At 36.7% G+C, this 27,738-nt stretch overlaps 1 protein-coding gene across 2 annotated transcripts; it reads left to right on the forward strand.

Annotated features, from left to right (window-relative positions):
• Positions 1-3,555: 3,555 nt before the first annotated feature.
• Positions 3,556-27,221, forward strand: CHODL (chondrolectin). Of its 2 annotated transcripts, none has more exons than XM_035283243.3 (6): positions 3,556-4,023; positions 14,307-14,616; positions 14,830-14,987; positions 18,059-18,145; positions 20,859-20,961; positions 25,815-27,221. In XM_035283243.3, the coding sequence occupies exons 1-6, from the start codon at positions 3,945-3,947 to the stop codon at positions 25,897-25,899; spliced, it is 822 nt and encodes a 273-aa protein (XP_035139134.3). In that variant the 5' UTR covers positions 3,556-3,944; the 3' UTR covers positions 25,900-27,221. The 2 variants fall into 2 exon arrangements, with proteins under 2 accessions (XP_035139134.3, XP_054105014.2); XM_054249039.2 differs by lacking the exon at positions 25,815-27,221 and adding an exon at positions 23,046-23,472.
• The last annotated feature ends 517 nt before the right edge of the window (positions 27,222-27,738 follow it).

The raw sequence follows: 27,738 nt of genomic DNA on the forward strand, positions 1-27,738 counted from the left end.
CTTGAAGACAGAGATGCATTGTAGGTGTTGAATGTGTGCTGAGCACCTTAGCTTAATCAGTTTGAAGTTCTCATTTGAATCTTTTTTTTTTTAAGTGGACAAAGACCCTTGACTTGTGGGGTACCTCTCTTCTGACTGCCAGTCATAGGATCTCATTTGGTATGAGCTGACCTTGGGCCCAGCTCCAGACATACGCAATTCCTCACATAACCCTAGAGTCTCTTACTTGCCAGAGAGGGAGTCCTTAATTTCCTGATGGCTTTGCAAACGGTTCTTAAACTTCTAATTTTGTTCAGTAAATTTGGAACTAGAATGTCATCAGAAAAACATGTGTCTCCTATGACACCTTATGCATATCCACAAGAGGGAAAAATTAAAATCCTTTGTTAATAAAATAAATGAATATTTGTTGTTTGCCCCCAACTCCCAATAACCTTGTGACATTTTTCCAAAAATACAATTTTGTGGAAAATTTTTTATTTGTAGCTGCTACTACACTGTATGGAAAAACAAAACAAAAAGAAGCCAAGAGAGATTTCCACCAGTGCTCTCCAAAGAGCATGCCTAGTACCACTCACATTTTATATTTAAGACAATTCAAACTGTGATCTCTGAGCTTAGTGGTGACCCATCCAGATGCTTTGAAGTGAGGGAGACACAAACAAATGAAAAAAGCTGTTCTTGTCAGCCAGTCCCCTTAAAATCATCATATCTAAAAAGAACCTGCAATAATTAATTTTCCTGATAGGTCCAACAACATCCAGAATAACTGCTGAACAGCCTTAGCTAGTGACTGTGGTCAACTTAGCCTGATATAATTCTGGCCTAAAGATAAGAAACTGTATGCTAGGAAGTCTGTGCAGCCACACTGAGGATATGGTTATTACTGTAGTTTTGATTTCCTGAAGTACTAAGACCATGAAGATCCTTCCTGACAAAAGGCTTCATTCTTGTTAGCTGTTTAGGTATGAGAGACATTTGAGCCTACTGATGATGTGGGAATATATATCTAGTGCTTATGTTGTAAGTTGCTGGTATTCTTTCCCAAAGAGGGACCTTTTTACAGTAGCTCTGGACTGTGTGAGTAACTGAGTAGGGTGGCATAAAAGGGGAAAGGATATCCCCTTCAGGATCCTAGTTCTACAGGCATTTGGAGAAGCCATGGGGATCACCACCCTCAACCTTGACTGTGTATAGAGAATTCCTACAAATATAGCTTCAAATGAATTTCTCGTCTTCTGTGCTGGCCATGACACTTGACTTGCCCTTCCATTACAGCATTTATACACAGAGCAATCATTTTATTATATTTCTTTCTCTACACTGGACTGTGAGCCCCTGGGGGCAGCTCTCCTACCATGGCTATGCCAGTGATACTCTTTGACAAGGTTTCCAGGGCTCAGCTATACCTCTACTGCCTGGAGGCATATCAATTTTCCATTCTTCATTCAGAATCCCAGCAGTGCCCGTTTGTTGTGAGTAATTAGCTCGTGTGAAAGTCACAGAATCCATAGCCCCTACAAGGTCCAAATTTATTAACTGCCCATGGTTCTGCAATAAATAGGAACACTTTTTCACTGTTGGTGGGAGTGTAAATTAGTCCAACCATTGTGAAAGACAGTGTGGCGATTCCTCAAGGCCTTAGAAATAGAAATTCCATTTGACCCAGCAATCCCATTACTGGGTATATATCCAAAGGACTATAAATCGGTCACTATAAGGACACATACACGCGAATGTTCACTGCAGCATTGTTTACAATAGCAAAGACCTGGAACCAACCCAAATGCCCATCAATGATAGACTGGACTGCGAAAATGTGGCACATATTCACCATGGAATATTATGCAGCAATCAGAAATGATGAGTTCGTGTCCTTTGTAGGGACATGGATGAATCTGGAGAACATTATTCTCAGCAAACTGACACAAGAACAGAAAATGAAATACCACATATTCTCACTCATAGGTGGGTGATGAAAAATGAGAACACATGGACACAGGGAAGGGAGTACTACACACTAGGATCTATTGGGGGGAATAGGGGAGGGACAGTGTTGGGGGCAGCTGGGGAGGGATAGCCTGGGGAGAAATGCCAAATGTGGGTGAAGGGGAGGAAGACAGCAAAACACACTGCCATGTGTGTACCTATGCAACTATCTTGCATGTTCTTCACATGTACCCCCAAATCTAAAATGCAATAAAAAAGCTAATATAAGAAAAAGGAAGGGATAGAATAGATATTATTGTAGTTATTTTCGAATTCTACTTTTTTTTTTTTTTTCTGAGACAGGATCTTGCATGTCACCAAAACTGGAATGCAGTGGCTGGATCATAGCCTCCTACATTAGCCTCCGGAGTAGCTGGGACTACAGACAGAGCTAGAATTCTGTCGTGAGTAGGCTGCATTTAATAATCTTTAAGGTCTTTCCAAGTGCTAAAATTTCTGATTCTGCAAGACTTGTCCTTGTTATGTCAGTATTGACTTCCTTTTTCCAACGAAACAGTTAAACGGTTGTTTAGAGTGTAGCTGTGGCTTATGAAAACCAAAGACAGCAAGAAGTTAGAGAACAGTGTAATTCCTATAAGACAGATAATGTTATTTAAGTTATTTAAAGCATTTAATTTTATAAGCATAACATTTTCATGCATTTAAAGCATCATAATGAGAAAATACAGACTCCACTGAAGCTCATTATGAGAACATTTTCAGAATTCATACTATGGACTTGATATAGATTAAATTCTTATGAGTTTCTCTCCAGTACTCCTAGGTATAACAGTCTTTGCCTAGACTGCTTTAATAAAGAGCAGGTCAGGTTATGAAAAATGTAGGTTTTCCAATGAGTTTTACTTCTAATGTAAATCATAGAACATCAATAAATGATTGCAAAGAAATACATCCATTTTACATCCAGAAAATTCCCAAGAATTCAGAATGTCTACTTTGTATTGATGGCTTTCTCTGGAGTTGCAAACACCGAGACTGAAATCAGTTTCGAAAATCATGCTTCAAATATTCATTTTAATTTGCTCTTGTGGCAGTTTTCGTCAAACAACCTGCTTGGAGATAATCTAGTTGCAGAACCTAGGTGGGGAAAAACCTGCCACATTACATAATTCACTGAGCAGGTTTTGGCTCCCACTTCACCAATCCGTCTCGAATAGCGGCTAGTGCCCTGCATCTAGCAGTACATATGATCAAGCAATTTAGCACAGAAAGAGAAAGGCCCCACAACTTGGCATCCCCGTGGACATTTATCTTTGAGAAAATCAAATGGATCCAACTTTTTGCCAGAGTTTAATAGCAAAGCTGTCACATTTTACACAAATGAGTATCCAGTCCGCCAGCGAATGGAAAGAGGGGACAGGGAGGAAGGGACCAGAGGAGGTGGGGCAGCTGACTGGACCGTTTTCAAAGTGGCTCCCGTTTTTAGGGGAGGGGCTGGGATGCTCCACACGGCTGGAGAGACGAAGTAGTTAAAAATTATTACTAGCGAGGGGCTGGAACCTCGGGACGTGTGTATATAAGATGGTGCCTGAGTGCAGAGCAGCTGCTGCTGCTGTGATCCAGGACCAGGGCGCACCGGCTCAGCCTCTCACTTGTCAGAGGCCGGCGAGAGAAGCAAAGCGCAACCGTGCAGTCCAAGCCGGGGCTCCTGCTTCGCCTCTGGGACAAACACGGGACTACCTAACTTCAAACCCCAAACGCGCACCCGCGAAGTCCTGGGCTCCAGCCCGTCACATCCAGGCGCGGCACAGGCGTGGCCGGCGGCAGGTCCCGGCCAAAGGCGATGCGCGCAGGGGTTCGGGCAGCTGGGCTCGGGCGGCGGGAGTAGGGCCCAGCAGGGAGGCAGGGAGGCTGCGGAGTCAGAGCCGCGGACTGCGCCCTAGGCAGAGGCCGCCCTCGCTCCACGCAACACCTGCTGCTGCCACCGCGCCGCGATGAGCCGCGTGGTCTCGCTGTTGCTGGGCGCCGCACTGCTCTGCGGCCACGGAGCCTTCTGCCGCCGGGTGGTCAGCGGTGAGTCAGGGGCCGTCCCCCCGGAGGACCGGCTGGGAAAGGGGACCGCGGGGGCGCGGCGGGGCAGCCTGTCCTCGGGCGGAGGGTCTCCCGGGCGTTTGAAACCTGTACGGTGTGAGGGCCGGGGAGGAGGCGGGAAGAAATTAATCGTGCTATTCTCCTTCCTCTCCTAACACACTCGCAGAAAAGTTTAAATTTTTGTGAAGCGCTTGCTTAAGTCCCCGCGGAGCGAGCTTCTGCTTCATTAGTAGCCGCACAGCCTTTTTCTGGAGTGATTTCCACTTTCTCTGTGAGAGAGTTGACCACAGGGTAGTACTCAGCACCTGCAAAGGGGGTGGGGTAGGGCGGAGGCAGAGGGAACCCAGAGACAGAAGAGCCACCGCAGAAATGCCACCGTCTGTGGCTCTGGCTGGACTTCGGTCCCTGCACTGTGTTCACTCGGATGATTTCTGAGACCAGATCAGTTCGCCGTGGGTCGCCTCCGGATGCCTGGGCATCCAGTCTTTGTTCTCAGCAGGACTACTGGCAAGCACCTGGAGTGTGCTCATTGTGTGTAGATGCTTTTCCTTTACACACTTCTTTCCAAGTCGGGGACCTCCCAGAAAATGAAGTCAGCTGGAGTTGGGCCGGGGTATACTTGGTAATGACTGCAGGTTTGGCACACAGTAGGTGCACAATTAGGTCTGTCAAGTCAGTGCATGGGAAATGGATCAAAATTGGCAAGCTTCCCGGGTTTTCTTTGACTTTTCTTTTTTTGACTCTCACTGTCCTATTGTTGAACAATTTATATTGCATCTACTCTCCCTTACTTTTTGGGAACGTCTCTTCAAAAGGATACATATTCTCAGTGGCCTACGATGAATGTGATCAGGGTCTCACATGGTGGCTGAATATAACGACACTTTATAGAAATCTCCTGCTATGCTCATTAAAACATTGTAGTATTTGTTAGATATATGTGTTTTGAGGGTGAAAGGTTTTTTTCCCCTCAAACATTAAAAAGCACAAATAGTCCTCTTCACTTTTGTAAATCTGTACAACAGGTGTCACTAGATGTAGAAATGGATGACAGATGACAGCAACTAATTCAGTTGTGAAGCCAGACCTTTAGACATTGACATATTAAGCTTAATTGTTACTGATCTTCCCCTTAGCAATTTGTGATGTTCTACAGTTTCAGAATATAATTCTTAAATGTGTAGTTACCAATCACTACATTTTTTCAGAATTTTCAGAATCTGTGATATTAGATCCTTTTCCTCCCTAATTTAGCTGCAAAGAAAAAGTTCATTATATAGATTCATCTGATTGTGTAAATTACTTATTTGTCTTTGTGTTTATCAGAATTATTTATGCAACTGAATGAACAGCAGAGACCATGCTTTGAACATAAGTGTTTTTGTTTTTAAACAAACACTCATTGACCTAAATAATATCCTTTACATATAACTTGTTCCTAGGCCTCAACATTTGCAAGGGAGACAAAATAATATCTAAAGTAAAAACAGAGCTTAAAAAATTGTTGAAGAGGTGTATTTTGTGTTCTATGAGTACATAATTTTTTCCAAACCTTTTGTCATGTTTTCTCATTATGTATTTATAGGCATCTTGTAAATGACATCTGGAAAATTTCTAATTAACTGAACATGATCTATTTGATTTAGCATAAATGATGATGTTTATTTGATATTAAAATAATTAGTTATGTTTTTCTTATGAATAACTCAATTGTCTTTGGTCATAAAATTCACATTGAAATTTAACCATCTGTAAGTTGATTTGTAACATTTATTCTTTGAAGATTAATTTTTAAAAAAGATATATTTTAACCACAATGGCCGGAGAACACAGCAGCCTAAAGCCTGACATTTTTGTAGCCATAGTTTCTGATGGATCTATTGTCTACCTGGTCAATGTAAGTTTTGAATTGGTGCATCAATTTTTTTCGTGCCATTTGGGACCATTCATCAAATCTTTACTGAAGTGTAAGAGCCTCTTTGGGGCTGTCAGTAGGAACAAACTGACCACATATGCAATACATTTCTATTTGTTAAATTTCAGTACAATTTGTAACTTCTATGTAGAATACTCAAATAATCACTTACTTCAGAAAAAAAGATAGACACAAAATAATTATCCACAGAAATTATCTTTAATACTTTAAAATATTCAATAAGATGCTTTCCAATACTTTAAATACATCACCTTTTCTAAAGTGTAGAGTATTATGTTAAAATAAAGTGGATATATTTTAGCAAGAAATGGCATTTCAAACAACTTGGTCATCATAATCTGACCATAAGATTTAGTGACATCTAGTAGTAACATGGAAGTATTTTTTCTAGGTCAATGGTCATGCTGATTTTGATGTATGAATATGTAAAGTAATATGTGACATGATGATAGTAATCAAAGCCTATTTACTGAATTTATGATATTAACTTGGAAACTACTTTTAGGGGCTTAGACCTGTACTAATTTCTTACTACACACAGATGTGTAGAGAATATCTGTGGGAGCTGCAATCATTTAATTTTGTGAAGTGACTGGCGAATAATGCTGTCTTTTTTAGGACAAAGGTAAAAATATTTTACTTGTAGGCATAAGGATAAATATGAAGGATTCAAAATTCAGGTCTCTAAGTTGGGAGGGTATGTTGGAAGCACAAGTGATAATTTTAAACAACTGAAGTGTTTTGAAGTAATGTGTTTCTTTTTTTTTTTCCTTTTTCTTTGTAGTGTGCATAGCAGTGATCCCCAACCTGTTTTTGCTGCAGAATGACATTAGGAGTATTTCATGACACTTCCAGATTTCTCCAGAACACTTTAACATATGTTAGTTTACCCTTATTAAAACTGGCACGTTTTATTTAGGAGACTGGGTGATTTAGAGACCTCTCTTCTTGTCGTGCAGATACCACAGAATATTACAAATTCATGGGTGATGAACAGTAGCACATAGATTAATATATAATATAATATAGTAGCAAGGGAGATACAAGAAAAACTGATGAGCATACCTCAGCCTATGGAACTATTCCATGACATCATCAAAAGCATAAAATGATGACAGTGCAGTTTTCAAAGATGCAATTACTTTAAGTATCTCTTGGGCATGAAAGGAACAATTTAATCTTATTACCAGTCATTTAATAAACTAACCATTTATCATAGCCATTATTCTTTAACTGCTGTTTGTTATTTTATGGTTTTTTATAACTTTTTCCTGAAGATGGAAATATCTGTTACATTACCTTTAGAAAACAAGCAGCATTATATAAAGGGGTCCAAGATTAAAATCCAGAAGATGCACTCACAAACAGTTTTTACTATTTACAACAACCTTCTGTGTCAGGCATGCATATACAAGTAGGTGGATGTGTGCAACTATGAGGTGAGAGTGTTTCTTTCATTGTTTTAACATATTCCTAATGATATAACACAGGATGACAACTTGGGTAAAGTTATGCTCTCTGTAATGGGGAATGCATTCAATTTGGACATAGTTTGTTTTATTTTGGAAAATAAAAAGACTAGGGAAAAAATTCTTAAAGACATATATGGTTTGAAAATCTGAGACAGAGGTAACATTAATTCTTATTTAAATATTTGCAACAGAAAATCTGAACCTGTTTAGAAACAAGCTCTCAGGGCACAAACTCTTGCATATATTAGCCACTCAATAATGAATACAGATTAATGCTAATGATTCTGACATAGACAACATGCACAGTGTATGTATTCATAAATCCCTTTTGTTCATGAGATATTTCACCTTTGTATTAGGTTTGAGACATATGGAGACAGCATAGAAATCTGGTAAAAGCATGGACTGTAGAGTCAGATGGCCTGGTGCCAAACATCAGCTGCAGCACTTGTGAGCTGTGTAAACTTGGGCAAATTATTCAGCTATTGTCTGCCCATTTTGCCTCATTTTGAAAACGGGTAAGACCTATGTCATGGGATTGCTAGGAATATTAAAAAGGTTCAAACACAGTTGTGTAGGTTGTGCACTGTGCCGAGGTGCATGCCGAAAAGATAGAAGAAGGAGTTCAGCTTGGCAAGCCCAGTCCCTGGAGCTCAGGCCACCTGGAGGCAAAATCAACTTTTTCTAGTTGAACTGTCTATAAGGGGGACCTTTCTGCCATCTCTCACCAGGAGAGGTCACCTTCTCCTAATTTATCCCAAAGCATGGATTGAGGTAGAAGTGAGATGTTGCACTCTAAATTATTGCTAAATTTCAGGCGTGTATTATTAGAATCATTATTTCTACAAAACTCATAACTGGTCTCATTATTTAAGTAAGAAAACAGGCTTGGGGAGATTAAATAATCCCAAGTACCCGCAATTTAAGTGTAGAGTTTGGTTTCAAAGCTAATTCATTTTGACTGGCTACATGAACTCCTCAGTCACACTGATACTTGGCTTACCACTTACTCTAATCTCCATTGTAAATATTGTGATAAAAAAAAATAGTCTCATCCTCTTCTCAGAAAGCTTATGGCATTTTCCAACTGGAGAAGCAGGGCGTGCTGCTGCTGCCACCATCATAAAATGACCACAACCTACAGATTTCATTTTGTTTATTAAAGTGAGAGAATGTTGTAGGGCACTATGCAATTAAGTGCATCATAAAATCTGTGTTGTAAAAATAAAAGCTTATTATAATAAAACTCTTTATAAGAAAAAGTTTTAGAAGTTGGTATAATATTGAATGCTGAAAGCAGAACACTTAAAATGAATACCAGTCCTTGTCTTTTTAGTTCAAAAGTGCTGGCATTGGTGTCACCGGCCTTGCATAGTAGTATCAACATATTTCTTAGTGTGACTGTGAATGGGATAAGAAGAAATTATGAAAAAATATCTTATGTGATTCTAATAAAACATTCTAAGATCATTCTGGTTTGGGGAATATTTACCATGTGAATGTTCTTTTTTACTTTTTTTTGCAACTCATGGTAGATCATAACTGAACAGTAGGAATTTATAATACATCTTTTATATTTTGATTGAAAAATGTGATATAAATTTGATGCTCATCTAATATTGATAATATATAAGTACAGTGTGAGACATAAGAAAATATTTATTATTTTCATAACTAACTGAGCACTCAACTATCAGAAAGTAAATAAATATAAGCAATAAGAAAACCAAATTATAGATCCTTTCTATTCAAAAGAAAAAGCAAACTACCATGACTTCATGAGTTTGGCCCAACTTTTATGTCATTGCCAAAAGCATTTAAACCTCTGCCAATAGTTAGCTCTATTGAGATTTTAATGTATAAGATAAAAGGAATCTACTTAGTGATGAAATTTTTGTTGTGACAGTGATGGGAATGTTAATAATCATAACTTTCTCTAAATAAAAGGGCCTGTTCATTTATGTAGCTGTGTGTGTGAAACTAATAAAGATAAATATTTATTACATAAAATAAATATTTTAATACATAAAATAATTTATGTATTTTATTAAAAACAAGTCTCTTATATAAAATAAAATATTCTATATAATATTTCTTTAAAAATTCAGTGCAATCTGTACAACAAATCTCCATGACACATGTTTACCAATGTAACAAACCTGCACATCCTATGTATGTACCCACGAACTTAAAACAAATGTTAAAAAATTCAGTGCAGAAAAACTTACATATTTAAATACTTTTTAGATTTAAAAATTAGCTCCTAGTTCACATAGGAAATAAATTATCTTGTATTTTATTTTTTTAATCTGTTCATAGAGAATTTATTTTGAATTTTATTTCTCAATGTGTTTGTAGAATCCTGGGTGGATCTTTTCTCTCTCTTCTAGATAAGCCCACCATTAAAGGATGTTTTCAATTAAGGTGCGAGTTGACATGTAGTAATTTATAGTTAGCATAAATGTAATCTTAGTGTAATAGAACCCATTCTATGGTTCTCTGAATACCTATCCCATAAAATGGTGGAAGATTTTATCTGAACGTAACATTTGAAAATAAGAGACAGAGAAATTCTCCATTATCTCACATAATTAGAAAAGAGGTAATTGTAATTGTTCTCCAGGAAGATTGGCTTTTACAGAAATTGGAAAGTTGCCTCCAGAAGATCTGCATTAACTAAACTTTTCTGGGAATTAGGGCAACGTTTGTTTCCCAGCTGTTGTAGTTTCACTGCATTAGTAGCAAAATGTGATCAGCTGAAATAGCGGTGAGAGGTTCAATAGCTGCTGCTTCTCCTGATTTTGCTGCAACTTGGACCGAATTTGCACACTAAGGTGGAAATCAGTAATAAAATAGAATTGAATGTAAAGAAATTCACAGTGTCAGCTTTAACTGATTGTATATAAACCATACAAATTGTGCAATATATTTATAATTTCCTGAGAAATGCCTTGCTAGATCTGAACTGTTAGTGACTTTTCAGTTCAAACTCTAGATACAGCTGATGATCAAACTTTAGAGTTAATGTATCTGTTCCGGTTGTCAATGGGCTGCTGTCTGGATGCCCTGAGAGTCTCCCTGCTGTGCAGGCATCACGGTCTCCACTCCCTGAAGCAGGACCTGAGGACTGCTCTATTATCCACAACCAGAGACATGGCTTGGCACAGAGTGTGTCAAGCTGGCTATTATCCAGGGTCTGCACAGTATTAATTGTTAATTCTTTTAAATATAATCCCTGCCCATAGATGATGATGATAATGATTATTATTATATCTGCATAAACTAATATAATGGTGTTAGAAATTTCCACATGAAACCTAAGGCTATCATGCATTTAATTAGAAATGCTATCTTAATGTTATAAGTGAGTTAATTCGCTTCACCATTTTGTATGATCATGAATAAATCTGCGTTGTGTTTATTTTTTAATGAATCAGAGATAATGAACAGTGACTTTTAGCATATGCATCATACCCAGGAATCCCCTGAATGTGTGGGGCTTTGTTACATATAACACTTTTTACTCACTAAAAGGTCTGACTATTCTGTTCTGTTTTTTTTTTTAATATGACATTTTTGACATCTTGCAAAACAATCTTGTTGGACAAATTTAATATTTAAAAAGTGCTGGGATAAAATCCAAGGCAGAAAAGCTCTTGGAGTAAAAAACTGAACAATTTGAAAACTTAAGGGAATGTAATTAAGATATATTTGGACACTTAGAACTATGGAGAGGATGTAGTAGATGAAAATGGAAAGAGCTTGCATCTAAAATACAGGCACGAAAATATAGGCTTAATGGCATTGTTAAACTCTGACTGAGAACAATGATTTTAAATGACAAAATCATCACAAAACCTAATAAAATATTTGGACATTTTAAAAATAATACATTAATTTTCAGAGTCAGCCACTGGGACTTTCATGATCATCTCTCAAAGAACATGTATTTTCAGGCTGATGTGTCCTCCTGAATTCCCTCTAACTCATTTCCCATTGTCATTCACACTCAGGTTATTTTTAATTAACTAGTTCGGCAGGCTGTTAATTTGTTCACATTTTTCAGTGTACTGTTCCCGGGTCCAGATCACAGTTAATGAGACAAGGGAACAACTCTTGGCCTGCTTGCATTGCCAGAACTACTATTTTATGATAGATCTTCTCAGTTTGTGTCATGATATTGAATGCCTATCACTCAAACACTGTTGAGAAGTTAGTGACCTTCAAATGATTTCTGAGCCTTTCTGCCTCTGAGTGTCATCATAGGTCATGAATTGCTGACTCCAGAAGGAAATGGACATGATACACTGGCTCAGTGAGATGTACTGTAATTAAAGTACAAAGTTTGGATGCTTTTTTTTTTTGCCAGTATTTAAATACAAGAATCTCTTCCACCCCCACAAATCTGTGACTACTGACGACTTCAAAACTAAATACATAGGCTACAAAACTAAATACATGGTAGAAAAGGCCACAAAGACCAAGAATAATATTAATGTAGATGAATTGTAAGAAAGCAGTGAAACTATGTCATTATTTTTTAGTATAAGGTAATTTGTCTTAATTTTACATAAAGTAATAGATGGTCTACTTTCCAAGTCCAAATCTAAGCTAAAATAGAGGGAGAGACTAAGAAAGTAGAAGAGGCTATGGAAAGCAGTTTGGGCATAAGAAATAGTAACAGAGAGGGATTCTTGGCAGTTTTAAAAGTTGACAGCAGAGACCAGAGGTGAATAAAAGTAGAAGCAGTGAAAACCAGAACAAGACAGAATGTTGATTCTGGAGATTGTCTGTAATTTCAGCATACATTCTTAGTGGTAGACAAGGATGAGTGTGGACAATAGAACAATAGGAAATCCATTGCTGGTAGAGCTAGCTAAATCCTATATATCATAATATCCTTGACCTCTTCCTTTCTTTTCTTTCTTTCTTCCCTTCCTTCTTTCTGTCTCTCTTTCCTTCTTTCTCTTTATTCTTTTCCTACTTTCCTTCTTTCCTTCCTCCCTTCTTTTGCTTTTCTCTTTCTTTCCTTTCTTCCTCCCTCCCTCCCTCCTTTCCTCCCTCCCTCCCTCCCTCCCTCCCTCCCTCCCTCCCTCCCTCCCTCCCTCCTTCCTTCCTTCCTTCCTTCCCTCTTTTCTTTCTCTGACATATATATTTAAACATAAATATACATGACTTTATTATGACTTGATATGATCATGAATATTTACAGTTATTTCACTAGGTTATTAGGAAAATTAACACCACTAAATGTAGAGGTATGTAAAATTTCATTTTGATGTTTTTTTTCCAAACTCTTTTTGCCCATGTGTTTAAGACTTCACAAATGTTATTAGAGCAGAATTCCATTATGAGGTCTCAAAAATTCTTTTAAGCTTTTTTTGTGGTTCTAATATTTTAAAACAAATTAATTTTCAGTATACCACAAATAATGACTTTAGCGTGTATAGTGTATACTGTACATAGTCAATAGATGTCAGGATAGGTGGTTAAACTGAATCCTGTAATATAAAAACCTTTAAAATACAGGTTTAAAATAAAAAATAGATTTTAAACTTCACCTTCACTTTCAAATTTAGAGTATGTACGTATTTATTCATAGATTTTGGATATTTGGTTCATCCTAATCTTTATTCCTGAAGAAATATGCAATAAAACCACCAGTAGTAAGATTAACTACAGAGAAAAGTAAATTTAAATAAATTTGTATTTTTAATAAAATTCTGAGTTAGGGAACATTTAAAAATGTAGTATTACTTTCAAACTCATAAAGGAACTAAAGGAATTTTTTTAAGGTTAAATGAGAGGAAGCCATTGTTATTTCATGTGTTAACATGTAAGTAGAGCCTCTAAAGTTGACAAATAATTTGTTCTCAAGTTTGCAAAATGTTTATTACCTTGTTTCCAGCTAATTATTTAACTGTCTTTGAAAGACCAGCTTGGCCAAATTTCAGCCTACTTAGGTCTCCATCCAAATTGAGAGAAATCAACACTAGTTAGCCATTGATAAGATATTACTAGCTCCTTTATTTCATGATATATTTGTTCCACTGTTTTCTAAGCCATCATTTTTTTCACATTTAAAATATATTTCTTTTTTAAAAAAGTACTTATTTCTCTATGTTCATAGCTGGGAGTTTTTATTTGCAATTGATCATTTATCAGAGTTATCTTTGTAAAATAAGAGAAGACATTTTCCTAGGAATTGGAGTTTACACACAATATCTCCCAGAAGCCCGAAGAAAATACTCAAAAAACTGGTAATGAGATTTTTTCAGAGATAATAAAGTCAACTCTGTCACTTCCAATATAATATTATACTAATTAATTAATATTACCAATTACCTTCATTCTTTCCCCTTTAAACTTTCAATGTTAATAGATTTGCTTTTGGGTATACAAAATAAAAGCAAATCTTTATACCTTAAATTTGCCACTGTGTATCTCTTTCAGAACACCTTATATAAAATTGTTTCATTTCACTTTAGTTGTTTTTGATAATTAATTTGGTTTATGAGTTGTTCTTCTTTCATAAAGTTTTAGCTCACTTTAATATACACTCCTGAAATTCTTTTAGCTATTTTCATTTCCTATGTTAATTGGTTTATAAAATCTAAGCCAGAAGAGTTATAACTTCCCTTAACAAACGTTTCTTGAAGTACTGGGTTTAAAAGTTCATGTTCCAAGTTTACTAGGGAATCAATTTGCTTTTACAAATTGCAAGCAATAGGCTAGAAAATAAACTTTACAAAATAATTCAGTGGGAGAAGCATTGGTTCTTAAATTTTGGTTGTTAGTGGTGTTATAAATAGAGTTCAGATTATCAATATATGGGCATCTTTTGTGTTTTTTTTCAGGCCAAAAGGTGTGTTTTGCTGACTTCAAGCATCCCTGCTACAAAATGGCCTACTTCCATGAACTGTCCAGCCGAGTGAGCTTTCAGGAGGCGCGTCTGGCTTGTGAGAGTGAGGGAGGAGTCCTCCTCAGCCTTGAGAATGAAGCAGAACAGAAGTTAATAGAGAGCATGTTGCAAAATTTGACAAAACCTGAAACAGGGATTTCTGATGGCGATTTCTGGATAGGGCTTTGGAGGAATGGAAATGGGCAAACTTCTGGTGCCTGCCCAGATCTCTACCAGTGGTCTGATGGAAGCAGTTCCCAGTACCGGTGAGTATGGATCCTGAGCAGTTGACAGGTGCTCTGGGGAACTCCACAAGGTAGGGAGAGGACACTGTTGCCTGTAGAGGATTCAAGAGTAGAACAAGAAGAATCACTTAGGAGGCATATATCTGAGTGTTCGTGTTACTCTGTGTAGAGTAGACAAAGAAGAATCACTTAGGAGGCATATATCTGAGTGTTCGTGTTGCTCTGTGTTTGCAGAAACTGGTACACAGATGAACCTTCCTGTGGAAGTGAAAAGTGTGTTGTGATGTATCACCAACCAACTGCCAATCCTGGCCTTGGGGGTCCCTACCTTTACCAGTGGAATGATGACAGGTGCAACATGAAGCACAATTATATTTGCAAGTATGAACCAGGTAAGCAGTAGCAAAAGAAGGTATAGAAGATTTTATGCATTTTTCATTATATTAAGTTTTGTCTTTAATTTTCACTACCTTTGGCTCTTTTTGTTTTTCTGCTGTGAAATAGAAAATTACCTTCAGCTTGTCATATCACTTGTGTACTGAAACATATCATATCCTGTAGAGAAAACTGCCCAATGAGCTCAAAGAAGAGAGTAAATAAAACATCTGAAGAGGTGTCTTTAAGAGAAAATTTTCATTTCTAACATTAAAAACAATTTGATTTTTGTAAATAGATTTTATAAACAATAAATACCTATTTTAAATTATTTTAAACAGTTAAACCGTAACATGTGGGAAGTAAGTGTAAGTTGCCAAAGCACCTGCAGACTTGCACATGTGAACAGCAATTCTTCATATCATGAATTTAAGGGAACAATGCACTTTCACCTGGATAATGTGCTTATTTTATGGTATAATACTTGACATGTGGTACTCAGTAAAAATAAGACTATCATAGCTCATTGCCCCATAGTGGAAAAAAGTAGGAAGATGTGGCTTGTTCTCCCTAAGATTCCCATTCTTGAAATATGCCTCCTCAGTTAGCTTTCTTTTGAAATCTCCCACTACTTGTCATATGCAGCTAACGGGAAGCTTACATTGACTTGAGCTATACTGGCATGGGTTCTAGAGTAAAAATATAGTAAATTTGAATTACTTAGAATGGGGCAGATCATCTGAATATAGATATTTGATTTAAAGAGGGATTAATAAAAACTCCATGGACTCATTTTTTTAAGTCATCTGAGAAAGTCAAGTTAGATTCTTAAGCTTTGAGATCTCTTAGCTGTTTTTCTCCTCAGTGTTTGTGTCATTTTAACTCTTCTGAAGGGGTGTCTTCTTGAACTCATAATATGTGTTCACAGAAGGTAATTATAGTTGAGTACTGCTGCTTCCATTATTCTCTTGAAATTACATTATTCTTTTTCTCATAATAACATAAAGCACAAAGGATTATTTGGATTAGACTTACCATTCTCTTAGATTTATCCTGCTCTTGAGTGTATTAGGCAATATTTTACATCCCTGGTGAGTTTATTCTTAACCACCTTGGTTGCTAAACCCATCATTACCCTCCTGGAACCTTTGCAAAGCTGAGTCTGTTACAAACTTATGTCCTTTATTTTTCTCTGGGAGAAGTATAAAGTTGAAATTCTCTGATATTTTAAATTTGTGACATTCTATGTACTTAAAACTACTGAATAAAACAAATACAATATTATGCATTATTCTTAATATCACATTATTGTTGCCTTCTCCTTTCCTCTGAGTTCATGGATCAATTATTTGACCTTTCCTTGTATTATATATAATTTAAGTTTGCATTCAAACTTATGCCATTATTTAGGACACTATAAATCTTGCAATCTTCTTTTCTTGTTTACATTACTAGGTTTACATTACTCATGCAAGAGCATTTAAGATGTAAAATTATTCTTTTTATCTTCTACATTCTACCAAAATGTTCAAATAATCTATATTGATTACAATATTTTTATGTGGTTATTGTTTTGAACCACATTCACAAGTTTACTGTTGGTCTTATTAATGTGCTCAGGATTTTAATTTTTTATTTCGTGATTTAATCTTTTTTTTTCTACTTAGTTAACCTTCCTTGAGCTTAGTGTCTGCTTTGTAAAGGATGTTGGTTAGATTAAATTCCTTGGTTATGTAATCGCTGCTTGAGTTTTAGTGATATTTTGCATAATATTTATAGTATTTGTTAAAAATGCCAATTGAGTAGGCATAGGGTGACTAAATACTATAGAAGAACAGGTATAGTTTAGGACTGAATCAGAGGAGGCTATTAAGATGTCAGGGTAAAATTTGTATACAAGAGTATCAAATATTACTAAAGGATGGTATACAATTAAACTTCCAACAAAGGGAGACTCTATGACATTATAAAACAATGTAATAATGGTAAACATTAAATTAAAATTCTTTTGTATCCTAAAAACTGTATAAGATGTTACATGTGTTCTTATTTCAATTGACAAAAGTAAGTAGAAAATTACACTTTTGGAACAAATGGTAACAAATGTACAGGTTTTTAAAAATAATTCAGTTTACTTTCATTGAATTATTAATTTAACAAATAGTTCCTTAAGGAAAGAAAAATAGAAAATAGAGCAATACCAAATTGTGACAAGAAATGTCAACAATTTTAAAGTGTGTGGCAGGAGAGAAAGAATCAGGAAGAATAGGTAATGGATGCTGAATAGGTAATGGATGCTGGGCTTAATGCTTCGGTGATGGGATGACCTGTGCAGCAAACCACCATGTCACATGTTCACCCATGTAACAAACCTGCACATTCGGCACATGTGCCCCTGAACTTAAAGTAAAAGTTAGAATAACAATAAAAAATAAAGCGTGTGGCAATAGAAGAGACATCTATAAAACTAGCGAAAGAAACTTACAAACTTTAATTTGATATTATTATTATTTTTAAAGTAGACACTCTTGAAGAGCAAATCTAAGGATGGCATTGTATGTGCAGAACAGAAATGTGCCTTAGAACACTGTTGCTTGAATCATCAATTCCAAATGCAATCCACATACAGTGGTCTGATTATTATCGCAAGGGAAAACCTAAATAATACACTGATATTAATAAAGAAATTATCTTGCTTGTCTCTGAATTGCATTGAGTATATCACACTCTTAAGTTTACCAATTCTTGGTTATCCTCGCTTAACTTTGTTCCTGGTCTGCCATTATTGCCTGCAGCAGGCTGCCATCAGCACAGACCCACTGTTGATTGCTGAATGGAGTTTAGTTTCAAGGGAGAATGTATCAAGTGTATCTTTTATTCAAATATAAGTAAATGTTTATTCAAATATAGTTACATGTTATCAAAGATAGATAATTTCATGTAAATTTAAATTCAGAATATATTTTATTAGCTGTAAGATGTTCAGAAATCAAAATATATTTTTATTGTTTGATAATATTCATATTTGTGTATGTTTTCGATTCTCTTATTTATCATCATATATGATGCTGATACTTATTATTTACAGAGATAAATCCAACAGCGCCTGTTGAAAAGCCTTATCTTACAAATCAACCAGGAGACACCCAACAAAATGTGGTTGTTACTGAAGCAGGTAATTACTTCATGTGTCTTTAACTTCATCAAGAACTGAACTGTACTTTGAAACGCTGCTTCATGTTGACTCCAGTGAAACTCTTCGTGCCTGGGGAAGTGGTGCACTAAGTTTTGTCCTATGGAAATTTACTTTTGAACTAGATTAGAAAAATTATGTTAGGCTAGTATTTGAATAGGAAAATCTGTTTGGCTTTCTTTAAAGTGTTATTAAACTATGTGATCCACATGAAAATTTGGATCTGGCTGGGCACAGTGGCTCACACCAATGTAATCCCAGCAATTCGGGAGGCTGAGGCAGGGGGATCTTTTGAGCCCAGGAATTTGAGACCATCCTGAGCAACCTGTCAAGACCCCATCTCTACAAAAATACAAAAAACTAGCCTGGCATGGTGGTGCATGCCTGTAGTCCTCGCTACTGGGAGGCTAAGGTGAGAGAATCACTTGACCCTGGGAAGCTGAGGCTGCAATGAGCAGTGATCATGGCACTACAGTCCAGAGTGGGCAACAGAGCGAGACCCTGTCTCAAACAAACAACTACAATAAAAACAGCTTTGGGTCTACAAAGATGTTCTCTAACAAGACGTAGGTGTCATGATGCAAATTGGCACATTCAGTGGAGAGCAAACAAAGGTGTGCTGATACATGTCTAGAGATTGGCTGAATCCTTAAATTGCTTGAAGTCAAACAAGAGTAGGTGGAAACAGCAAATTATTGCTCAGATACCCTATTGTTGGGCCTCGTGAGTTTGTCTTCTGTTAACAAATGAAGTGATGCGCAGTTCAGTGGAAAGCTTTATCCACACATCTGGTCCACTTTGACCAGAGTTATTTAGATTGGTCATGATGATGACTTAATCTGCAAGCTAAATGCATAGTTCTTCAATTTGCTTTTCTTGCGTAGACATGATATTAAGGCTTAGTGCTTTTCACTTTTCAGGTGCCTGGTTTTAAAACCATTCAGAACATCTAAACCTAATTAAAAAGATCAGTAGGCCAGGCATGGTGGCTCACACCTGCAATCCCAGCACTTTGGGAGGCCGAGGCAGGTGGGTCACCTGAGGTCAGGAGTTTGAGACCAACCTGGCCAACATGGCAAAGCCCTGTCTCTACTAAAAAAATTAAAATTAGCTGGGCACGGTGGCAGGTGCCTGTAATCATGGCTTCTTGGGAGGCCGAGGCAGGAGAATTGCTTGAACCCAGGAAGTGGAGGTTGCAGTGAGCCAAGATTGCACCATTGCTCTTCAGCCTGGGAGACAGAGCAAGACTTTGTCTTAAAAAAGAAAAAAATCGGTAAATAATCACATTGGAAAAATTTTTTCTCTTATGAAATTGAACAAATGTTTATTAAAGTAATTTTAAGTTGTATGGGATTTTGGTGTCACAGTTTTTTAATTTTACTAAGAACATCTAGCATTACCAAATGTTATGGAACAGGATTAAAAAATAATTTATTTTAGAATTTAATTTAGATGAAGTCTTTCTGCCACTGGAGTCTTGTATCTCTGAGTCATTACTGTGTCATCAGTTAATATTTACATATTTCATTTCAATCCCAGTGACTAGTATATAATCATAGCACTAAGCTTATTGGCTAGATGATGATATATCCAATATATCCACAATAATTTTAATAACAATAATTTTTAATAAGCACTTATTCTGTAAGTAATGATTGAGAAGGAATAATGAAATGAGTTAGCTAAGATTATTAATATACAGTGAAAGCTAGTTCATGTCTGAATTTCTTATTTAATAATAGTTCTGGAAGTATGGATATCAAATTGAAACAGTCTGATTTCACTACAATTTAGTACAATTCAATATTCAGTTCAGTAAAGTTTTGTTTTTAATTTTTACCAAAACATGAGTAGTTACATACCACTTAACAATGGGGATATGTTCTGAGAAATGCACCATTAGGTGATTTTGTCATTGTGCAAACATCATAGAGTGTACTTAAACCTAGATTATACAGCTGACTATACATCTAGGCTATTTGATATGGCCTATTTCTTCTAGACTACAAACCCCTGCAGCATGTTAGGTACTGATGCTGTAGACAACTATAACAAAATGGTAATTATCAAAACCTATCTAAACATAGAAATGCATAAAATGGGGTATGAAATACAAAAGATGGTACACCTATATAGGGGAGCTCCATTATAATCTTATAGGTCCACTGTCTTTTTTTTTTTTGAGACGGAGTTTCGCTCTTGTTACCCAGGCTGAAGTGCAGTGGCGCGATCTTGGCTCACCACTACCTCCGCCTCCTGGGTTCAGGCAATTCTCCTGCCTCAGCCTCCTGAGTAGCTGGGATTACAGGCACGCGCCACCATGCCCAGCTAATTTTTTTTTTTTTTTTTTGTATTTTTAGTAGAGACGGGGTTTCGCCATGTTGACCAGGATGGTCTCGATCTCTTGACCTCGTGATTCACCCGCCTTGGCCTCCCAAAGTGCTGGGATTACAGGCGTGAGCCACAGCGCCCGGCCCCTACTGTCTTATATGTGGTGCATCATTGCCTGAAATGTCACTATGTGGTACATGACTGTATATTATTTCATTAGATTTTTCAACATTTTGAGAAGAACTTTGGGATCAATTTAGTGATAACTCGATTTCACCTTATTTTCTTTTGAAAAATGCTTACAAATTTTTGTTAGATTTCTTCCTCAACTATCTTTTCACATGAAGACTGTTTTATTTTGTAGGTATAATTCCCAATCTAATTTATGTTGTTATACCAACAATACCGCTGCTCTTACTGATACTGGTTGCTTTTGGAACCTGTTGTTTCCAGATGCTACATAAAAGGTAAATAACTCATATATGTAGAGACAATTTGAAAAGCTTTAAATAGGTCTTCAGAAATGTTTTAAAACTATTAGTATAAAGTTAATTGTATTTTAATCTGCCTTAAGAAATCCTGCACATACAATCCTATACATACATCTAATAAGCTGTACATTGATTATAGAATTAATGTACCATTTAGTCTTCGCAATCTTTATTAAGCAGTTACCCTTCTATTTGTATTTCTGAGCTGAGCAGATGGTGTCTTAGATGGGTTACCTGTTCTGCCTTGGGTCCCATAGCTACTGTTTACGGTGAATCTGAAATTTGGGTATTTGTAAGCTTCCAACATATGCACTATACTATACTGTTTCTTGTTTATGAAATAAAAGAATTAATGCTAAACTCTTCAATCTAGACATCAAGATATAGGTAAGACTTGATATTTGTAGGTTCACTTTGTATTACTTTTCAAAATTCAAGCTACAGGTTTCTGTTTTATTTCATAAAGATCTTTTAAGAATAGGAAATAAAATGCAGTGGTTAAAACAGGTCACTTTTTGGCAGGTATCATGAAATAAAATCCTGTATTTTACCAGCAAGATTTCTGGGGGAATATTATGACTTTTGTATCTGCTTACCCAGAACCTTGAGTTAGAGAAGTTTTTCCATGTGTGTCATTTTTTTAATAAAAAGGTGAAAATTAAATAAAACAAAATTTTTTTCATTTTCAAACAAAAAAATGACATATAAATGTGTCAAAAGAAAAAAAGGAAAAGCTGTTCTGTTCATATGAGAGCATGTTTGCCAAAATAAAGTAGACATCTTTGTCTGAGTGGTTTAACTAAGAACTGATCAAGAGACTACCCCCATCAGGAAAGAGCTGCAAACAATTTCATTTTTCTCTTTTGACCTTACTGCATCTCCTTTTTCTGAAATAAACCCCAAAGAACCCATTAAGTAACAAAAGACCCAGAAAAAATTAAGTAGATGTCAGTTTTAAATAATTCACATAAATTTTCAAAAGAATCCAAACTATAACTAGCTGGATGTTAAAATAAAACATTTTGAGTAATGATAAATAAAGCCTGGTGAATTAATACTGTACTTTGTGTCCTTGTGGAGTTCTAGTATGTATGTGGAACACAGTTAAAATATTTTTTGGGCTAGATGAGGTGGCTCATGCCTGTAATCCCAGCACTTAAGGAGGCCAAGGTGGACAGATCACCTGAGGTCAGGAGTTTGAGACCAGCCTGGCCAACTTGGTGAAACCTTACCTCTAATAACAAGACACAAAAATTAGCCAGGCTTGATGGTGTGTGACTGTAATCTCAGCTACTCGATAGGCCAAGGCAGGAGAATCACTGGAGCCCGGGAGGTGGAGGTTGCAGTGAGTCAAAGATCATGCTGCTATATTCCAGCCTGGGCAATAGAGTGAGACTCTCTCTCTCAAAAAAAAAAAAAAAAAAGATTTTTTTTAAATTTTTTTACAGAATAAAAGAACAGTAAATATGTAATTTCTTGCTCTGATTTCTAAGACTATAGATGGAATGATGATTTAATGCTGTGGAAAGGAGTGAAATAGAGGGAGAACTTGACATAAATCCTTCCTTGCAGCCAGACTGTTAAGGAAGACCTGAAAGTAGCAAACGTGCTTGAAAAGACGATTTGAACTTTTTATTTATATATTCCTCTTTATAAGGTAAAAGTCATTAAAGTGCCAAGTAACTGCTTCCTTATTTGCTTCATTTCTTCCAAGTAGTATATTATAGTGGCAATTCTATTCTTTCAAAATCTCTCCCAGGCTTTTGCAGCTTAAAGAACTGTGCAGTTTTCACTTGTTTGAAATTCTCAGAGTGAGAACATACACCAAAACACAGCACCTCCAGATGCTGTGATTAATTGTAGTACTGAATTCATTCGTTCTTAGATCCTCCCCTTTTTCTTTCTTCCAGGAAAGCAAGGAGAAACTTCATCAAAGACTCTACTCCATTATTATCTGGGTACCTTGCAGAAAGTTTAAATTCCAGTCTGGTACACACAATGGTTTCTATAAATAACTCTTGTTTCCTTACAGGGTAGTAATTCTTTTTTTTTTTTTTAAGATGGAGTCTCACTCTGTTGCCCAGGCTGGAGTGCAATGGTGCAATCTTGGCTCACTGCAACCTCTGCCTCCCAGGTTCAAGCAGTTTTCCTGTCTCAGCCTCTCAAGTAGCTGGAACTACAGGCATGCACCACCATATCCAGCGAATTGTTGTATTTTTAGTAGAGATTGTTACACCATATTGCTCATGCTGACCCCAAGTGATCTGCCTGCCTCAGCCTCCCATGGTGCTAGGATTACAGGCATGAGCCACCGCCCCCAGCCTCCTAATGGGGTAGTAATCCTTAAATGAAATACTGATTCTACACAAAGGCCACATTAATAATTTTTTTTTACCATGCAGAACATTTTGTGCTTTTAATAAACTTTCTTGGCTTATTTTCCATCTATGCTAGATGACTTGGTAGAATAAAGTTGTGTTGATCATACTTATTTGGATGAGAATTCACAAACCATAAAATTTTGACATAATATTTTATTTGTAACAAAAATTGTTAAATCTAAGTGAATTAAGCAATAGTTTAAAAGGGCAATGGTCAGGTGTGTGTTTAGAAATAGTTATTTTCTATCTTTGAGGGAATTCTGCAATGTCTGGTGGATGGAGAGGAGATGAGGAGAAGCCTGTGAGGACTGAGGCAGATGCTGGGAACTGGGGCTGGGATGGTCAGGGAGCAAGTAAGTGCACAACACAGTGAACTGGGACACACAAACACTTTTGTTACAGGCAAGAGATTATCTTGAGGAAACCAGCCCAAAGAAATCTAGATTTTGACAGGGCATCCAGTAGAGAGCAACTTGGGTGAATCACCTGAGGTTGCGAGTTTGAGAACAGCTTGGCTAACATGGCAAAACCCCATCTCTACTAAAAATACAAAAATTAGCCTGGTGTGTTGCTGGTGCCTGTAATCCCAGCAACTTGGGAGGTTGAGGGAGAGGAATCGCTTGAACCTGGGAGGTGGAGTTTGCAATGAGCTGAGATCGTGCTATAGCACTCCAACCGGGTGACAGAGTGAGACTCCATCTCAAAAAAATAATAAAATAAAATAAAGAGAATGACTTGGATAAACTCAGGAACACATAACTTCTGCAGGTGCCTGAAAAGTTATCATTTTATGGAAAGACAGAAGATAGAAGAACCCTAGACACAGGCTGGAAATGTGGGCCAGAATTCCAAATCTGACCAGGGTGAAGTTGTATCTCAGATCTGGAGGAACTCAGATACTGTTAAGTTACCAAAGCATGAATCTGCTATTGAACCACATTGGTTTCAGAGACTGAGGCACCAGTAAGCTTCCAGAAATCAAGTGATTTAGGTGCAAGACTGGAGAACTGATGGGACGAGGGGAATAGATACATCCTTACACGTAGTATAATGACATTGTTTTGATGACTTGGCATTAAATTCAACATATGTTAGTGACAGAAGACTTCCAAAATAATTGATCAAAGAAAATAAAGGTTTTTAATTAGTGAATAAAACAGAAATTTTTAATATTGTATCAGGCACAGAACCAACTTAAATGTTGAGTGGATAAAGAATTTGTGGTATATTTATATGGTAGAATACTACTCAGCCATACAAAGTAGTGAATTAATGGCATTCACAGAGACCTGGATGAGATTGGAGACTATTATTCTAAGTGAAGTATACAGGAATGGAAAACCAAACATCGTATATTCTTACTCATTAGTGGGAGCTAAGCTATGAGGATGCAAAGGCATAAAAATGATACAGTGGACTTTGGGGACTCAGGGAAGAGGGTGAGAAGGGGGTGAGGGATAAAAGATTACACATTGCCTAGATTTTCTTCTAGGGTTTTTATGGTGTTAGGTCTTATGTTTAAGTGTTTAATCCATCTGGAGTTAATTTTAGTGTAAGGTGTCAGGAAGGGGTCCAGTTTCTGCTTTCTGCACATAGCTAGCCAGTTTTCTCAACACCATTTATTAAACAGGGACTCCTTTCCCCATTGCTTGTTTTTGTCAGGTTTATCAAAGACTGTATGGTTTTAGATATGTTGTGTTGCCTCCGATGCCTCTGTTCTGTTCCATTGGTCTATAACTCTGTTTTGGTACCAGTACCATGCTGTTTTGATTACTGTAGCCTTGTAGTATAGTTGGACAATGAGAACACATGGACACAGGGAGGGGAGCACTACACACTGGGGTCTGTTGGGTGGAATGGGGAGGGACAGTGGGGGGTGGGGAGTTGGAGAGAGATAGCACGAAGAGAAATGCCAGATATAGGTGAAGGGGAGGAAGGCAGCAAATCACACTGCCACGTGTGTACCTATGCAACTATCTTGCATGTTCTTCACATGTACCCCCAAACCTAAAATGCAATAAAAAAATAAAAATAAAAAAAGGACTACACATTGGGCAAAATGTATACTAATCAGGTGATGGGTGCATCAAAATCTCACAAATCTCTGCTAAAAAACTTACTCATGTTACTAAACACCGCCTGTTCCCCCATAACCTATGGCAATAAAAAAATTAAAAGAATAACAACCAAAACAAAAATAATGAAGTATAAGTTAGGAAAGATCCAACAGGAAAAGATATGTTTTGTTTCCTCCATAATTCGTAAGAACTGTTTGCCATCTTCACATATTTGAATAATCTAGGATTTTTTCTAAGAATGGGAAAATATACTACTGAGAGGAGAAGGGCTCTTCCATAAATAATTGTCTGAGATATTTCCCTTTGGACCAAGACATGCTGTTTAATAAGAAGTTTTAGGCACTAAACATATTTTTTTTATGTTTTTCAGCAAAGGAAGAACAAAAACTAGTCCAAACCAGTCCACACTGTGGATTTCAAAGAGTACCAGAAAAGAAATTGGCATGGAAGTGTAATAACTCATTGACTTGGTTCCAGAGTTTTATAATTTGGGATCTGTATAAGGAATGGCATCAGAACATAGCTTGGAATGGCTTGAAATCACAAAGGATCTGCAAGACGAACTGTAAGCTCCCCCCTTGAGGCAAATATTAAAGTAATTTTTTATATGTTTATTATTTCACTTACAAAATATGCTGTGCTAATGATGGAGTGAGACATGCTTATTTTGCTAAAGGATGCACCCAAACATCAAGCAAATGAAATGGACAATGCGGATCAAGTTATTATCAACACATTGGGATTATGTGCATTAGAAGCAATTATTTTTATTTCTTTCACTTTTCATAAGTTGTAATCTAGTTAATGTAACGTATATTGTATTGAAATTTACAGTGTGCAAAAATATTTTACCTTTGCATAAGTGTTTGATAAAATTTAACTGTTCTAATATTTATTTTTATGGCATCTCATTTTTCAATACAGGCTCTTTTGATTAAAGAAATTTATTACTCTTATCAATGGAATTCACACACACGTAAATGCAGTAGCATGGAAAAAGTTTGTTTTCTAGAAATGATTCATCTTTCAGTTTCTCTGCTTTTGGTCAAAAGTCTAAGAACTCTTCAGAAATAAGAAGCTATTTCATTAAGTGTGATATAAACCTCCTCAAACATTTTACTTAGAGGCAAGGATTGTCTAATTTCAATTGTGCAAGACACGTGCCTTATAATTATTTTTAGTTTAAAATTCAACAGATTTTGTAATAATGTAACTTTGTTAATAGGTGCATAAACAGTAATGCAGTCAATTTGAACAAAAGTGGCATACACAATATAAATTATGTCTTCACACGTTGCCTATATAATGACAAGCAGCTCTCTGAGGGTTCTGGAATCAGTGTGGTCCCTCTCTTGCCCACTAAACAAAGATGTTTGTTTGGGGTTTGGGATTGACACTTGAGACTGATAGTTGCAGAGTTTGTCTAAGTTTCCCTAGCTGCATTTAGCCTCTAACTATAATAGTATACAAAGAGGTCTTGTGGTTGAGACCAGGTGAATAGTCACCATCATTGTGGAGATAAGCACAGCACACAGACATTTCAGGAAGGAAAGAAACCACAAAATTGTGAGAAAATGGATTGGAACCCATCAATGATCACATATTCGTTGATGAGAGTTTGCTTGAGATAGAAAACGGTGGGTCCTTTCTGTCTTATCTCCTAGTTTCTTCAATGCTTATACCTTGATCTTCTCAAGAGAAAGTTGTAACTGTCTGGTCTTCATATGTCCCTGTGCTCCTTTCAACCAAATAAAGTGTTCTTGTTTCTGAAGAATGACCACTAGTCCTGTCTAAAACTCTTATGTGAAAAAAGTACAGATATGTTTGCATCGATATATAAAGTTGAAAACAAATTACTCTTAAAGTGTGCCAAGAATGGAAGGCATGGTTATGGTTAATATTTTCCCTGTGAATCTTTTCGGTTACATAATGAGGTACTTTCTTTAACACAATTCACAACTAACATTGGTTGGCAAAGCTAGGAAGCAAGAGAGAAATTAATGAGCATTGCCTGTTTTCAGCTGCTCATAGACTGAGAGAATGAGCAGCTGCATTTGAAGCTGACATCTGCCAACATGTAGTACTCCTCCTTCTTTTCTTGCCTACCTGTCTTTCTGGGTAGAACTGGAGACCAGCTGCTGCGACCTAATCTTTTTCCTCCAAACTACTATCATGTATTTTTCCCTCTGTGTGGACACCATGGAGGAAAACTGGGTGTCCCCCCTTGTCTTTGCCACCATAACTATAACAGTTGCAAGACAAAAACAGCAAATCAATGCAGATACGCCTTGCTT

The sequence above is a fragment of the Callithrix jacchus genome, chromosome 21 (assembly GCF_049354715.1).
Source record: "Callithrix jacchus isolate 240 chromosome 21, calJac240_pri, whole genome shotgun sequence".
Classification (NCBI taxonomy): Eukaryota; Metazoa; Chordata; class Mammalia; order Primates; family Cebidae; genus Callithrix; species Callithrix jacchus.

Excerpts from the sequence above, each read along its gene's own strand:
- CHODL (XM_054249039.2), top strand. The coding sequence starts at position 3,945 with ATGAGCCGCGTGGTCTCGCTGTTGCTGGGCGCCGCACTGCTCTGCGGC. Across the intron at positions 4,024-14,306 it reads CTGCCGCCGGGTGGTCAGCG|GCCAAAAGGTGTGTTTTGCT; the intron begins GTGAGTCAGGGG and ends GTTTTTTTTCAG. Across the intron at positions 20,962-23,045 it reads TTCCAGATGCTACATAAAAG|ATGGAGTCTCACTCTGTTGC; the intron begins GTAAATAACTCA and ends TTTTTTTTTAAG.